At 44.0% G+C, this 16,641-nt stretch overlaps 2 protein-coding genes across 2 annotated transcripts; one reads left to right on the top strand and one right to left on the bottom strand.

Annotated features, from left to right (window-relative positions):
* Positions 1-333: 333 nt before the first annotated feature.
* On the top strand, positions 334-5,532 carry LOC106609959 (AH receptor-interacting protein). The gene is made up of 7 exons (XM_014209028.3): positions 334-515; positions 2,726-2,908; positions 3,159-3,347; positions 3,808-3,984; positions 4,215-4,356; positions 4,660-4,886; positions 5,243-5,532. The coding sequence occupies exons 1-7, from the start codon at positions 417-419 to the stop codon at positions 5,246-5,248; spliced, it is 1,023 nt and encodes a 340-aa protein (XP_014064503.1). The 5' UTR covers positions 334-416; the 3' UTR covers positions 5,249-5,532.
* Positions 5,533-7,799: 2,267 nt separating this feature from the next.
* Positions 7,800-15,287, bottom strand: LOC106609960 (cyclin-dependent kinase 2-associated protein 2). The gene is made up of 5 exons (XM_014209029.3): positions 15,206-15,287; positions 14,232-14,389; positions 13,717-13,808; positions 10,602-10,722; positions 7,800-9,474 (listed from the first exon to the last, which is right to left on the bottom strand). The coding sequence occupies exons 2-5, from the start codon at positions 14,284-14,286 to the stop codon at positions 9,407-9,409; spliced, it is 336 nt and encodes a 111-aa protein (XP_014064504.1). The 5' UTR covers positions 14,287-14,389; positions 15,206-15,287; the 3' UTR covers positions 7,800-9,406.
* Positions 15,288-16,641: the final 1,354 nt, after the last annotated feature.

Genomic DNA, 16,641 nt, shown 5'->3' with positions numbered 1-16,641 from the left:
CAGCAGACGCATCAGATGTTTCATTAAAATCCCCTGAAACAATTAGAAAAGCCTCTGAGTATTTGTTGCTTAAATCCTGTACTTTCCTGGTAAATTGGGTAAAAAGGGTTTTATTAGGAGCATGTGAGTTATGCTCATATACATTACAAATGATGAAAATAGCATTGTCAGGTTGAAGTTACTATGACCCATCTCCCGTCTTGTGAAGATGTGGATTCTAGAACGTCACCTTTAAACTTGTGAATAAGTATCAAAACACCAGCAGAATGATTTGATCCATGACTGAAGAGGAGGATAGAGGGTAGAGGGCAATCTAATCACAAGACTGCTTGAAGTCCCCAGGCGTCAGCAGTGACGTCAATTGATGTGTCGATTTCTCGCGAGCTCTCCCGAAGATAGACTCGGGGGAAACAAGGATGGAGGAACTGGCTACCAAGCTACTCGCAGAAGGCATTCAGAAGAAAGTGGTCAGTCCAGGCAAAGGAGAGCTGTCAACGTTTCCTGATGGGACCAAGGTGAGTTATAAAATAGTGAATTTAATCCCACGTTCAAAGGGTAGTTTTGAATGTGTAGTGCTGGCTAAACGGATTAGCATTATTAGCTAGCTGCTAACGTTAGCATGGAGTGAAATTATCGAGGTTTGACATGTTCTGAGGTGATATATACGTTACCTTATTTTAGTTCAACTATAACTCGGTCTACCAGAATTGTTATTTACAGAAATGATCAGCCAACAAGTAATTATTGGAGTAAAAACTATAGGTTTTTTGTGATTATTGTAAGAGGGCGGTGCTTTTACAGGATGGGCAAGTCTTCATTGATTTTCATCTCTCTTATTGGTCGGTGGGGATGTCTGTCAGGTTGTAAACATTACTACTACGTTTTAATTGGAGAAGTCGGCATGATCGACAGTACGTTGGATAATCAGTGTGAATTTGTGCCTCTGCCTGTTGATAAAAATATCGAATTTCGTTTGTTATGGGGTCTTTTTAAAATGTGAAAGACATGCATTTTAAACCTTTTACAAGCTCACTCTATCAGCATTTATTGTCCAACTTTTGTATATAATAATGTTCAGCCTGCTGGGAAGTTATTATGTAGAAACTACACATTTTACTGTTACTAAACAGAAAAAAACTGTTTCATCAATACAATGTATACTGAACAAAAATATAAACGCAATGTGCAAAAATGTTAAAGATTTGACTGAGTTTCAGTTCATATAAGGAAATCCAGTCAATTTAAATAAATAAATTTGGTCCAAATGTATGAATCACAAATTATTGGGAATACAGATATCCATATGTTGGTCACAGATACCTTTAAAAAAAAAAAAAAGTAGGGTTGTCGATCAGAAAAGCATTCAGTATCTGGTGTGACCACCATTTGCCTCATGCAGTGCGACACGTCTCCTTCGCATAGAGTTGATCAGGCGGTTGATTGTGGCCTGTGGAATGTTGTCCCACTCCTCTTCAATGGCTGTGCGAAATTGCTGGATATTGGCGGGAACTGGAACACACTGTCATACACGTCGACCCAGAGCATCCCAAACTTGCTCAATGAGTGAAATGTCTGAGTATGCAGGCCATGGAAGAACTGGGACATTTTCAGCTTCTAGGAATAGTGTTCCTTGCGACATGGGGCTGTGCATTATCATGCTGAAACGTGAGGTGCTGAAACGTGAGGTGATGGCGGTGGATGAATGGGCATCAGGATCTTGTCACGGTATCTCTGTGTTTTCAAATTGCCATCGATAAAATGCAATTGTATTTGATGTCCGTAGCTTATGCCTGCCCCATACCATAACCCCACCGCTACCATGGCCCACTCTGTTCACAACGTTGACATCAGCAAACCGCTCGCCCACACAACGTAAGACACGCTTTCTGCCATCTGCCCAGTTCTGTTGAAACCGGGATTCATCTGTGAAGAACACACTTCTCAAGTGTGCCAGTGGCCATCTAAGGTGAGCATTTTCCCACTGAAGTCTGTTACTAACTGCAGCCCGGTCAAGACCGTGGGGAGGACCACGAGCACGCAGATCAGCTTCCCTGATACGGTTTCTGATGTAGGTGCAAAAATTCTTCGGTTGTGCAAACCCACAGTTTCATCAGCTGTCCGAGTGGCTGGTCTCAGACGATCCCGCCGGTGAAGAAGCCAGATGTGGAGGTCCTTGGCTGGCATGTTTACATGTGGTCTGCAGTTGAGGCTGGTTGGACGTACTGCCTAATTCTCTAAAATTACATTGGAGGCGGCTTATGGTAGAGAAATTAACATTCAATTCTCTGGCAACAGCACCGGTGGACATTCCTGCAGTCAGCATGCCAATTTCATGCTGACTCAAAACTGGAAACATCTGTGGCATTGTGTTGTGTGACACAACTGCACATTTTAGTGGTCTTTTATTGTCCCCAGCACCAGGCACACCTATGTAATGATCATGCTGTTTAATCAGCTTCTTGATATGCCACACCTGTCAGGTGGATGGATTATCTTGGCAAAGGAGAAATGCTCACTGACAGGGATGTAAACAAATTTGTGCTAAACATTTGAGGAATACGTTTTTTTGTGCGTATGGAACATTTCTGGGATCATTTTATTTCAGCTCATGAAACATGGGACCAACACTTTACATGTTGCGTTTTATATTTTTGTTCAGTGTATTACATGAGTTATCCACTTGTGTAATACCAGTTCTCATTCTATCCCCCCAATTTTCAAACAGGTGATATTCCACTACCGCTCCAGCCTGTGTGATGGGACGGTGCTGGATGACTCCAGGACCATGGGGGGCCGGAACAAGCCCATGGAACTCATCTTGGGAAAGAAGTTCAAGCTGGCCGTGTGGGAGCGAGTCATTGCCACCATGAGGGAGGGAGAAGTGGCAGATTTCACATGTGATGTCAAGGTGGGTCCCCCAACTTAACATGGTTGACGTGGATGGATTAGAAACCGTTACATCTGTGCAGACACCCACAGACATACAATTGGTGGCAAAAACATTGATCGTTATGGAATTTGGCAGGGTTTGTCAATACGTTTTGTTAATTGTTTCCCTTCAGAGAACTGCCTTAATTGTACTTAAAATCCACCAGTCCCTCAATTTGTCCTAGTGAATAATGTAACCATCCTCTTTCCTTCTCCCTCTCTCCCTACAGCACACAGCCCTGTACCCGCTGGTGTCCCAGTCCTTGAGGAACATCAGTGCAGGGAAGGACCCCCTGGAGGGCCAGAGACACTGCTGTGGCATCGCTCAAATCCACTCACACCACTCCCTGGGCCACTTTGACCTGGACCAGCTCCAGGCCAACCCTCAGCCCCTGGTCTTCACCCTGGAGCTCATAGAGGTGAGGTGGGGGGGGCTTATTTATTCTCCATTAGGGGTCCAAGCACCCTGTGCGGAATCTGGCTCCTCAAGTTTTTCCATCCAGGAAATTTTCCTTGCCACTGTGCTACTGCTTCTTTCTTAGCGCCCCAAGCACTCATGGTGCTTTGCTCTAAATAAAATGGACATCTGTCTCGCCTAGATGGTTATATGAACTCTGGACTTCTACCACGACATCAAGAGGAGGATGGCACCCTTCCTTTCAAAGTGTATGTCCTCAAGAGTTTTTCCCTTTGCCACTGCTTGCTCTTTGGGGGTCTAGGCCTGGTTACAGTAAAAGCACTTTGTGACAACTGGTTCTGTTAAAAGCACTACATCAAAATGTTTTCTAACCCTTTTATCACCCAAGCAGCACTCATGCCTCTGTCATTTCACTGCGTAAATTAATTTTGATTGAATAATATGATTGACGCCTCTCCCAGGTTTTGACGCCCGGCTCGTTCAGACTGGACATCTGGGCGATGACGGACGAGGAGAAGCTGGAGGTGGTGCCTCAGATCCACGTGGAGGGTAACGCCCTGTACAAGAAGGGCGATGTGAAGGAGGCGGCCGAGAAGTACCACAATGCCATCGCCTGTCTAAAGAATCTGCAGATGAAGGTAAAGATTTCTGACTTCAAACCTAGTCCTGGGGACTTGCTTTTTTTTGGCATTTAATAGGGTAACATTTAGAGCACTGCAGACAAATACTTTTCATTTAGTTGAGATAACTAGCCATGCTGCATGTCAAATGAGATCAATGCATTGCCTGTCTAAACAATGTCTTAACCCCACTAAATAAGTGGCTAGTCTTCTAACTCCTCCCCATCCTTGGCCCCTCCTCCAATCAGGAGCGTCCGGGCGACGAGGGCTGGATCAAGCTGGACCTCATGATCACGCCCCTGATGCTGAACTACTGCCAGTGTCAGCTGGTCCAGGGTCAGTACTACGAGGTGCTGGACCACTGCTCTTCCATCATCTCCAAATACGAGGGTGAGTCAAACTTCTGAATACATTCAGGTGTAGCCCTGCCCTAGGATCAAGTGAATATGCTGAATTCACATAACAATAGGCTATGCTCTGAAGGTGAATGTGTAATTACTTAAGACAATCCCTTTAAAAAATAAACATTTGTTACTTTTGCTGTTCTGTTTTGTCTACAGCAGGCCTGTTGCTAGTGAATGACAAGTCCTTTTGAAGTTTTATTGCTTACTACCAGCTACTTAAGTGTGTAAACTTACCATTTGAACACACTAGCCTCTTTCCCATTGACACTCTTACCTCTCATCCCCACAGACAACATGAAGGCCTACTTCAAGCGGGCCAAGGCCCACGCGGCAGTGTGGAACGAGATAGAGGCGCGGGCGGATTTTGCCAAGGTGGTGGAGCTGGACCCGTCGCTGGGGCCCTCAGTGGCTAAGGAGCTGAGGGCCATGGAGGAGAGGATCCGCTCCAAGGAGAAGGAGGAGAAGGGCCGCTACAAGAGTCTGTTCAGCTACGACAGCAACGCCACCGCTACCACGGTGAGTAGCCAAGTACCTTCTAGAAGTTTCTTAGAATCAGGGCCCATATTAAAACATCTTAGAGTAGCAGTGCTTTTCTAGGATCAGGTTTCCCCCCCCCCCATCTCTAAAATGCCAAATTAATCTATATCAACACTCGTACACAAATGCTATTTGAGTGTTTTTCCCAAATCTAGGATCAGATTACCTGGTGTGAAGAAAATGTCTACACTTTATTTTACTAGTGAAATGAATGATCCATGTGTCTTTACACTAATTGATGTATTTTTAAATTGGCAGTATTATCCCTTCGTGTTAAATTACTAATTAGGTAATGTTCTTTTTTGAATGTCTAAAACTGTTATGCACTCTTTTAGGGCTGAATTAAGAAGACCATTATTCTTGTTATAAAGAAGAGGAGGACCAGTTGTGGACACATTGACACGTTTAGTTATATCCACACACCAAAGCCATATTCACTTTCCCCATGAAACATCACTTTTGCGGTGCACACACTTTTCCCTCACAAAACCCATACGCCACTTGCATGGCACATTCTCTTTCTAGATTCACTTTTATCTTTTATACAACGATATTACACACCCACACAAATCTACCCTCAACACCAACAGACTTTCAAAGTTCAGCTTTCCCCTACCGCAAACGCTACGCAAACAGCCAGTTACATCACACACACATGCTGCAAAACTACAGGAATACGCAGGAGATCCTCCACTTCTGGCAGTATGACTGGGACATCAACTTCGGAGACAATCATAAGATATATATTTATGGACACTAGAGTAGTCTCCACCATTTCCCTCTTGTTCAGCCCTTTCTTATTTACCCCTATTAATGTACTATATATATGACTATTCAAGTTATTTACTCTTATCTTCACTACTGTATTACATTTCATTTGCTAATTTATGTCTTTGTAGTCCTGTATATTTTGCGCTAGGACATTTGTAATGGACTCTTTTGCCCTCAACTCAAACACCACCCCAACCCCACTTTCCTTTTGGTCAGTCGAACAGAGCTAATGATTTGCCAAGTCATTGGCTTCAGTGAGTGTAGTTTAGGATAGGGGCCATCATTTTGGCCCCTAGCTCCTTCCCGGTCTGTGTTCAACAAACTGAAAGGACTGGATAGGGGAAGGCAATATGGTGAAGGCTCCACTTAGTCTATTGGAGGCCTGGAGGGAGTAGTCACTGAAGGGCTAGAGATGGTAATGGAACTGGGGCGATGACTCACTGGCAAGCATAAAGTAAAAGGTCAAGTTAGCCTTTTTTTGTAGGGTGCATTTTCATAGGTTTGCACATCAAACGACTGACATCTCATCATACCAGCATTTAACTCATTTGTCCCTTGTATTTGTGAATGTTATCCAAAGGGTCACCATGACTTGACTCAAGTGTCAGTTTTATGAAATGGGTGTTATCTAGCCTGGGTAAAAAGCAGAGTAAACACTACACTCAACATTGTTTTCATTGGTAAGCAGTGTTCAACCTGGTTTAACTAGGCTACTTATCATGCTTTCTATGTCTGACGGGACAGCGAGTGCTTTTTGCAGCCATGTTATGAGTGAAGCCAAATAAAGAGGTGCAACTCTTACTAGTGTGTTCGTAATGATACCCAATGCTTGCGAGCACACTCACCCACACTTACTTAGGCCTCATTGTGCAAAGCGTTCACCAAATCTCCATAAGTGCTTACAGAAAATCCACACACCCTTTTAAAATGTTCACCTTTTGTTGCCTTACAGCCTGGAATGTAAATGTATTGGTCTTCGCATCCTACCCCACAACTTCCAAGTGAATATAATTTTATTTTTTTCTAAACTGAAATAGCTTGGTTGGATAGCAATCCTAAATTAGCTCCAGTGTAACCACACACCAAGTTAATTGGCCCCCACCTGTTAAATTAATGATTCAAATGATTTCAGGATACATTTAGCAGTTCCTGTAGGGTCCCTCTGCTGGGTAGTGAATTGCAAAGCAAACACAAACATGAGCTTTCATAAGAACCGCGGGACAGATCAGAGGATGAATATAAAAAGATTTCAAAGGCCTTGAATATCCCTTGGAGCACAGTCAAGACGAAGTGAAAGGTGTATAGCACCACCTAGACTGCCCTCCAATCTGGATGACTGAGCAAGTAGGAGACTGATAAGAGGCTACTTTGAAAGAACAGCAGACTTATGGCCCAGACTGGTCAGTGTGCATGTGACTTGCTCAAGCCTTCCACAAATATGTAATGTATGGTGGCAAGAAGGAAGCCATTACTCAAGGAAGCCCACCTTAAACTGATTCAAGTATGCAAAAAAAACACTCATTCTGTAGCTGTGTGGAAAAAGGTTTTGTGGTCTGATTAAACAACTTATTGGCCGAAATGCCAAGTGTTACATTTGGCGCAGCATCACGTTATGGGATATTTCTCATCGCCAGGGATTTATCAGGATAAAATACAAAATGAAGGGAAACTATGTACAGAAAAGTCCTTGAGGAAAACCAGCTAAAACTGGGACTGAAGTTAACCTTTCAGCATGACAACAACCTGAAGCCCATAGCCAAAGCTACTGTGGAGTGGCTAAGGAATAACAAGGTAAAGTCCTCAAGTGGCCCAGTCAGAGCCCCGACCTAAATCCAATCTAAATTTGTGGCATGACTTGAAGATTTCTGTCCATCACCTTGAGCTTGAACAGTTTTGTAAAGAATGGTCAAACATTGGTGTGCAAAGTTGGTAGACACCTATACTAACAGACTGACAGCTGTAACTGCTGCCAAATATCCTTCCACCAAGTATTAACTCAGGGGTGGAGACTAATCCAATGAAAGTATATTTTTCTTCACACAAAAATTTGCAGAGTATGTTGTGTAGATAAGTGGAAGAAAATCCTTATTTAAATAAAAAACAGGCACTGACAACCAAATGTAAAAAGTTCAAGGGCGTGTAGACTTTATAGGCACTACATCACAGAAGGCTGCTGAGGGGAGGACAACTCATAGCTGAGAGGAGGAAAGCTCATAAATGGCTGGAACAGAGCAAGCGAAATGGAATCAAAAACATGGAAATCATGTTTGATACCATCCCAGACATTACCTCCCCAATTAAGGTGCCACCAACCTCCTGTGCACTACATACAAATGAAAAACACTCGCTTTTTTTAATTGGAAAACTTTTCTAACTTTTAATTTCATTCACTTCAAGTACAGAACTGCAAAAATTGGGTTTATAAAATTGCCATACTAACAAAACTGATTTCAGTTGTGTAGGGAGGAGGTAATAGTTAATTGGATGGAGGATGAAGGGCAAGGAACGCTTGACTGTATGTGGCAAAGAGAGGGTGCCATGACAGAAAATGTGTGTAGGGTGGAAGCATGTGGAACAGAGAACGGGGTATTTTCAAGATACTGTAAAGCCTTGTTCACATCAAATACATTTTCTTTTTGCATTTCTGATTCAAAATGTTATTTTTCCTGCAGTCTGAACAGCCAAAAAACCCCACATGGAATAGGATATTTCAAGCCACCTTAGGTGGTTTGAGGTCAGATACAAATCTGATTCCTGGCCATGCGACTTGTGCCTGAATGGTCAAATCTGATTTGCCCTTATGTTTTAAATAAAAACTTATTTGGCATATCTTGTTGCGTCCTAGCTACTCTGACAGTTTGGCAAGAATGTGGTAACTAACTAGCTTGTTTACAAATTAATGAATGTGCTAGAAAGATAAAGGGCTACCTCGTTAGTTGACTGCTGTGGCTAGCCAAACAATACATGTTTTCAAAGTTGGATTGCCTTATCCTTTCGAGGCTTTAAACGTGTTCTTACACTATGATTTTGAACATTCAAAGCAACTGGAGAACATCCATTGCAGGCATTGTCACCATAGCTTGCTACATAACTTCTGAGTGATAGGAAGAAGGAACGCGCACAGTCGTCATTACTATGACAACTAGCACAGCCATGTCAGCACATGACTGCTGTCTGAACACACAAAAATCCAAATTTGGTCACTTAACTTGCTGTTTGGACAGTGAAGTATTCCAAAACGGATTTGAAAAACAAAGCTGATCTGAGCATTAAGGCCTGCAGTGCGAACAAGGCTTAAGCGTTTCTTACTGTAAAACAATGTGGAATTAAACCTTTGGATGTAGAGTGGTGTCAGTATAGCAGCTAAGAGAGAAAGTCAGAGTATCAACCTCATTTCATTGTGGCATAGTTTTCAAAAATATTTGACAGCACTATCACCTCGCCGCCACTGAACAGGACTACCAAAATGAGAAAATATTTACCAGCCCCTCGTGATGCCTATGAAACTGAAATAAGCTACAGAATGTTCTGAGAGCGAACTGTCCTACAACTGTAAAATGTGTTACACATTCTGAACACACCCCGTAGGCGGTGTGAGAGACTATATGGGGAAAAAAGGTTACAAGTTCAGTGGAGCAATACAGACAAAAAGTCAGGATAACAAAGACGGGACACAGATGAGGCCTATACAAAGACAAGGGAGGGGGATGGAGGGATTCTGCAAAGGGTTATGTGCGAGCGCTCCTCTCTGTCTCCGCCAGACACTCCCTGACCAGCGCCCTCGCGTGAATGATACCTAGAAGACAGATGAACATCATCACAAATTGGGATTTAGAACTTTTAATTCATGTGTGGAGAAAAATACTGTCTCCTCATTGAACCTTAATGTGAATTGAAATCCATGTATTTCCAAGTAAACTCATATGGAGTAAGTAGGCCTATGGGATGGGATCCTTGGGACTCGAACTCTGTCACCCCATTGAAGTTGAAATGTGTTAAGGTTAGGGGTTAGGGTAGGGACATCCCATGGATCCCAGATAACCATGTGAGTCGAGAGCCAAATGGCCGTGGTGTGAGAAGCATGGGTAAAATGTTTGTTTGGTTCATTGAAAAGTATTTACTGCAGTAATTATTCATGAGAGAAACATTTTCCTTGGGATTACTAGCCTTGGAATAGGGATTTCGGGACTGACCGTCTCACACACTGAAGAACTAGGACTACATTTAATCACCAAGTACTAGTTTTATGTGTCCTGCATTTGGGCAATTCCACAGTAATGTAATTATGACGAGACTCCGATTTTTCACTTTAAAAATGTATGCCAAACAAAAACCACTGATTTCAAAGTTTAACAAACCATACAAAAACAATGGTTTTTGTTTGGTATTCTTTTTAAAGTGACATCTGAGTCACAGCGTAATTCCGTTACCATCAAATTGCCCATTTTGTGCATAGCATAATATTATTTCAACTGAGCCTAATTTAGGCATCTTTGGATTTAAAAGGACAATGTCTGATTGGACTGGCTATTTTGCTAATTGAACTTGGTGGATTTAAACTTCTTGATTGATTGATTGACTGGATGACTGAGCTCGTTGATGGTTTTATTGAATGCCGAAAGCCTTAACATATACTGTTTGGCTTTTATTATGATTTACTATTGCTGCTGCTCTGCTGCTGCCATGCAATGTTGATCATTGCTTTCATCCCCTGCCTTATGTTCATTTCTTGTTTCTGTGTTTATGCATATAATATTCAAGTGCTTACTGTCTGCTTGCTGGGTGTGTGCAGCGTGGTTAGGGAAAAGGAAAGTAAGCTCTACGGAGTACTGATAAACACCCTATATCAATACAACCACAACCTTTGCTCCAAGCTTTGTGGATATTTGTGGCCTAGGCGTTTAGCCGGTCAGGCTGCAGTACCTCTCTTTAGCCTCTCCATGGCGCTCTTGCTCCCGGCGTAGGTGGGGCGGATCTCGCGACTCATCTCCTCGATAACTGACAGCAGCTCGCTGTAGGTTGAGCCCTGAGACACTTTCACTGGCTGTGTGTGTGTGTGAGAGAGAGAGAGAGAGGGGGGGATACGAGACAAAGGTCATATGCTGGAAGAGAGCAAAAACAATTAGAACTCCCAATTGATCCTGAGCAAGATATAGTCCCTTTATATCGTACAGAAGAGTAGAGAAACAGAGGGAAAATTGCCATGACGAAGTGACAGTTAGGCAAATAAACACTCGCCAACAAATCTATTTTAATTAAATTGACCAGTAATGATCTGCTTTGTATTTGTTGTTAGTGATACCTGGACCCTATTGATTATAGTCACAGCCGTGTATATCCCGCCCCCAAGCAGATACCTCGTCGGCCCTGAAAGAACTTCACTGGACTCTATGTAAACTGGAAACCATACATCCTGGGGCTGCATTTATTGTAGCCGGGATTTTAATAAAGCTAACCTGAGAACGAGACTTCCTAAATTCTATCAGCATATCGAATGCGCGACACGGGCTGCTAGCATTCTGGATCATTGCAACTAACTTTACGCGATGCATACAAAGCCCTGCCTTCGGCAAATCTGACCATGACTCCATTTTGTTGTTCCCAGCCTATAGACAGAAACTTAAACAGGAAACGCCTGTGCTCAGGTCAATACAATGCTGGTCTGACCAATTGGACTCCATGCTTCAGGATTGCTTCGATCACGTGGACTGGGATATGTTCCGGATAGCCTCAGACAACAACACTGATGTATACGCTGACTCGGTGAGCAAGTTTATTAGCAAGTGCATCGGAGACGTCGTACCCACTGTGACTATTAAAACATTTCCTAACCAGAAACCGCGGATTGATGGCAACATTCACGCAAAACTGAAAGCGTGAACCACCGCTTTTAATCATGGCAAGGCGACTGGAAACATGACCAAATACAAACAGTGCAGCTATTCCCTCCGCAAGACAAGCAAACAGAAAAAGTGTCAGTATAGAAACAAAGTAGCCATAATTCAACGGCTCAAACACGAGACGCATGTGGCAGGGTCTACAGTCAATCACGGATTACAAAAAGAAAACCATCCCCGTTGGGGACATCAACGTCTTGCTCCCAGACAAATTAAACAACTTCTTTGCTCGCTTTGCGGACAATACAGTGCCTCTGACACGGCCCGCTACCAAAGCCTGTGGGCTCTCCTTCTCCGTGGCCAACATGAGTAAAACATTTAAACGTGTTAACCCTCGCAAGGCTGCCGGCCCAGACGGTATCTCTAGCCGCATCCTCAGAGCATGCGCAGACCAGCTGGCTGGCTGGTGTTTACGGACATATTCAATCAATCCTTATCCCAGTCTGCTGTGCCCACATGCTTCAAGATGGCCACCATTGTTCCTGTTCCCAAGAAAGCTAAGGTAACTGAGCTAAACGACTAGCGCTCCATAGCACTCACTTCCGTCATCATGAAGTGCTTTGAGAGACTAGTCAAGGATCATATCACCTCCACCCTACCTGACACCCTAGACCCACTCCAATTTGCTTACCGCCCCAATAGGTCCACTGATGATGCAAATCGCCATCACACTGCACACTGCCCTATCCCATCTGGACAAGAGGAATACCTATGGAAGAATGCTGTTCATTGACTACAGCTCAGCATTTAATACCATAGAACACTCCAAACTCGTCATTAAGCTCGAGACCCTGGGTCTCGACCCCGCCCTGTGCAACTGGGTCCTGGACTTTCTGACGGGCCGCCCCCAGGTGGTGAAGGTAGGAAACAACATCCCCACCGCGCTGATCCTCCACACTGGGGCCGCACAAGGGTGCGTTCTCAGCCCTCTCCTGTACTCCCTGTTCACCCATGATTGCGTGTCCATGCACGCTTCCAACTCAATCATCAAGTTTGCGGACGACACTACAGTGGTAAGCTTGATTACCAACAACGACAAGATGGCCCACAGGGAGGAGGTGAGGGCCCTCGGAGTGTGGTGTCAGGAAAATAACCTCTCACTCAACGTCAACAAAACAAAGGAGATAATTGTGGACTTCAGGAAACAGCAGAGGGAGCACCCCCCCATCCACATTGACGCAACAGTAGTGGAGAAGGTGGAAAGTTCCTCGGTGTACACATCACGGACAAACTGAAATGGTCCACCCACACAGACAGCGTGGTAAAGAAGGCGCATCAGCGCCTCTTCAACCTCAGGAGGCTGAAGAAATTTGGCTTGTCACCTAAAAACACTCACAAACTTTTACAGATGCACAATCGAGAGCATCCTGTCGGGCTGTATTACCGCCTGGTACGGCAATTGCACCGCCCTCAACCGCAAGGCTCTCCAGAGGGTAGTGAGGTCTGCACAACGCATCACCGGGGGCATACTACCTGCTCTCCAGGACACCTACAGCACCCGATGTCACAGGAAGGCCAAAAAGATCATCAAGGACAACAACCACCTGAGCCACTGCCTGTTCACCCCACTATCATCCAGAAGGCAAGGTCAGTACAGGTGCATCAAAGCTGGGACCAAGAGACTGAAAAACAGCTTCTATCTCAAGGACATCAGACTGTTAAACAGCCATCACTAACATAGAAAGGCTGCTGACAACATAGACTCATCTCTGGCCACTTTAGTAAAATAACTCAATAAAAAGGTATCACTAGTCACCTTAAATAACACCACTTTAATGTTTACATATCCTACATTACTCATCTCATATACTGCTCCATACCATCTTCTGCATCTTGCCTATGCCGCACAGCCATCGCTCAGCCATATATTTATATGTACATATCCTTATTCATCCCTTACATTTGTGTGTATAAGGTTGTTGTGAATTTGTTAGATTACTTGTTCGATATTACTGCATTGTCGGAACTAGAAGCACAAGCATTTCGCTACACTCGCATTAACATCTGCTAACCATGTGTGTGTGACCAATCAAATTTGATACAATACCCTGAACAACATAACATATTTAACATGACTTTCTAAAGTATCACAGGCATTAGTTAAAGCAGTTAGAGATGAGTGTCAGGCTGTTCGGTCCTACCTGAACGAAGCCCATCGACGGCGGGCCGAAATCACTGAACGCTGGTCTGAAGCTGGAGGAGGAGGGGAGCGAGGGGGAGGGCACACTGGAGCCTAGGCAGAGGAAAGACAGAATTCAGACGCACTGAAGCGCCCTATGACTAGTTATCGTCTTGAAAATGGAAGGCAGGGGCAGAAACGCTGCGTGGCATCGGTGGCGCATTCATTCTCAGGTGAGAGGGATCGTCACATTATGGTCGGTAGTATATGACACCCAGGTTGGCTGCTGACGTGTAGTGTGTTCCCTGGGCTAGTCTCTGGGTAGGTTGTAGGGATAGGACCGCTAGTCTTATCTACTGAACGGAACCCACTGCACTGTGGTAGGGTAAAGTAGAGTTCAGTAAGATGGGTGAAGACCAAACCAACAATGGGTAGTGTAGAGGGTGCATCCATATTAATAGAGATTCCATTTCTATGGGTGCACCCTTGATTGGAATAATAGTGATACAAAAGAACCGATTGACAGTTGGCAGAAACCTGGCGGGGTGTGGTTGGAGCCGGACGGGGCAGGGGCGATGGGCTTGTAGCTCATCGTGATGTCACTGCGGACCTCCCCGTACGACGGCGCGCCGCTTCCGTCCGTCCCGTCGACCCTGTGCTTATACAGCTTTACTGGTGGGCTGGGCCCCTGAGAGCTAGGAAGAGAAAGTCATGGTCTTATGTTCAGCATGTATGACATTCATCAACTACACGGTCAGTCTAGCCTGGTCCAGAATAGATTGGGTGCTATGCAAGTCTTGTTGAATGTTCTGTATGGCCAATTGGGTTTGGCATGACAATGATTGAGGTATGTTGTTTAACTCATACAGATTTGGACCAGGCTGTCATTATGTCGTCAGTGGATCACTGACGTTTGCAAACATATGACTTAACGACCCAGACCTTGGATTACTAGCTAGTTAAGTAACCTAACAACCCCAGCTGGTTTCAAACATTTTGTCACAACAGTGCCTGTTCTCTACATCAGCTTAGCGGGCAACTTTGCACAATACGTCAATACCTCATCTGGTCGTAGCCTATCTTTAAATGACTGTACTAACTAACGTTGGCTAGGTAGCTAAGCTAACGTTAGCTAACTGTAGCTCGCTAACTAGTTACCGAACCAAAGGTCGACGAGATGACATCTCGCTTCAGACAAAGTCAAATTAACGGAAACAAAGCTAGTTAGCGGGTGACCTAACTTGTAATTGCAATGACTTCGTTGATCACTGCGCATTTCATAGCTAGTTAATCTCTACTTAGCAAGGACGCTAGCTGTGTGCTGACTGGTTTGCGTTCAGTGTGAAACAGGCTTGCTAGCTAACGTTATCTAGCTAGGTGCATGGCTATAACGTTCGATTGCAGCAAGTAGTTACATAATGCATTTGCGTTCCATAGGTTTAAGTATCTCCGTAGCCATTAAAAACATGTAATAGAAAACAAAAGTCAAGGGGAACGCTTTCGAAATGTACCTTTCTAGGGGAAGATTTTCAGCCAGGTCGAAAAAGCAGCTTCCTTTCTCCTGCTGAAAAGGGGAGTGGTTATTGATGCAAAGTGGACTGAATATTCATAAAGTGATGCGTTGTCATTGGCTGAAGAAAATCAATGGCAGGTGAGCGGAACTGTCTATTTATCAGAGCCTTCCCTTCTATTTATTTGAGGGTTCTGCACAGGTGTGTATTAATTTAATAACCTCTTTGGTATTCAGAGTTTGAATGTAAGGAAAATAATCAGGTATAGGCATGATTTGATCCGGCACACCCCACTGATTTATTTTCCCTGTGGTGACATGATGTGTCAACATGTAGATCATCTAAGGTTACTGCCTGAACCGAAACGTCAATCACGCAATAAACCAAAGGTTTTTTCAAGGCCCTTCTTCCCCAGGTTTGCCAAATAAATGTAATCTAACTACGTGTTCGCGTGCGTGTGAGAGTGATCTGAGAGAGTGATACGAGGTCTGTCAGTTTAGTAAAAAAACAAAACAATGTATAGTGTTTTCAGGCTGTCACTGTCCAAGACCACATAAGCTGATTTGCTACATGGTAGACTTGCAAGTGGACACACTGCATCATTAACCTTGGTCAAGAGATAGAAGAGAACAATGAACAGTGGCAAAGTTGTATTTTTGGTTGGAACCAGTGGCGGATTCAGGTATGGGCGACATGGGCAGCCGCCCAGGGCGGCATCTTGACAGGGGCGGCACGGGGCGCCCGCACAACATTTTTTGGAATGGTGACATTTGCGCGATTGGTTTTCTATCGATCATTTGCACATTACATCACGTCACGGATATCATGTCACCGTGTGGGACTGTGGGTCAATTAACCTTGTTGGAGTGGGCGCCCTGATTCTATCTTGTGAGCTAGGCAGGCTACTGCCTGGGAAGGTCTCCCACTCATAAGTACGAGATGGAGAGGTGGGCGTGGGTAAGTTGACCATACACCCACTGGAAGCCCGAGGTAGGGGGAGCGGGTGAATCTATCAAATTGCAAACCTCTAACTTTGTACAGTACTAATGCAATTAGAAAAATCAGTCACACAAAGAAATGCTACCAAATAAAACACAATTCATTCATAATACTGTGAATATGTAGTTTCACAGACATATTGTTGCATTTTTTTCTGGTTTGTGTGAAATCATTAAGAATAAAATAAAACCAGTCTGCACACCACCAAGGTGAATTGGTTTAGTCTTGACTCTTGGTTGACAGTGTTGGGGGATGGGTAATGTAGTGATGCTCGAGTGCCAAATCAACACAAATGGATAAGAAAAGGTCTAAACCATCAGGTTCCCAGTTTAGGAAAAAGAGGGAAGAAGAAGAGGAGAAATGTGCAAAAGATAAAAGGTTTGCAGCTATGTCATCTCTTTATGAGTACAATAATATGCATGTAATGAAATAGGCTA

Source organism: Salmo salar, chromosome 08 (assembly GCF_965601325.2).
Source record: "Salmo salar chromosome 08, fSalSal1, whole genome shotgun sequence".
NCBI classification, from domain to species: Eukaryota; Metazoa; Chordata; class Actinopteri; order Salmoniformes; family Salmonidae; genus Salmo; species Salmo salar.
The sequence above is the reverse complement of the archived record's forward strand: the minus strand, read 5'-3'. Positions and strand labels throughout refer to the sequence as shown.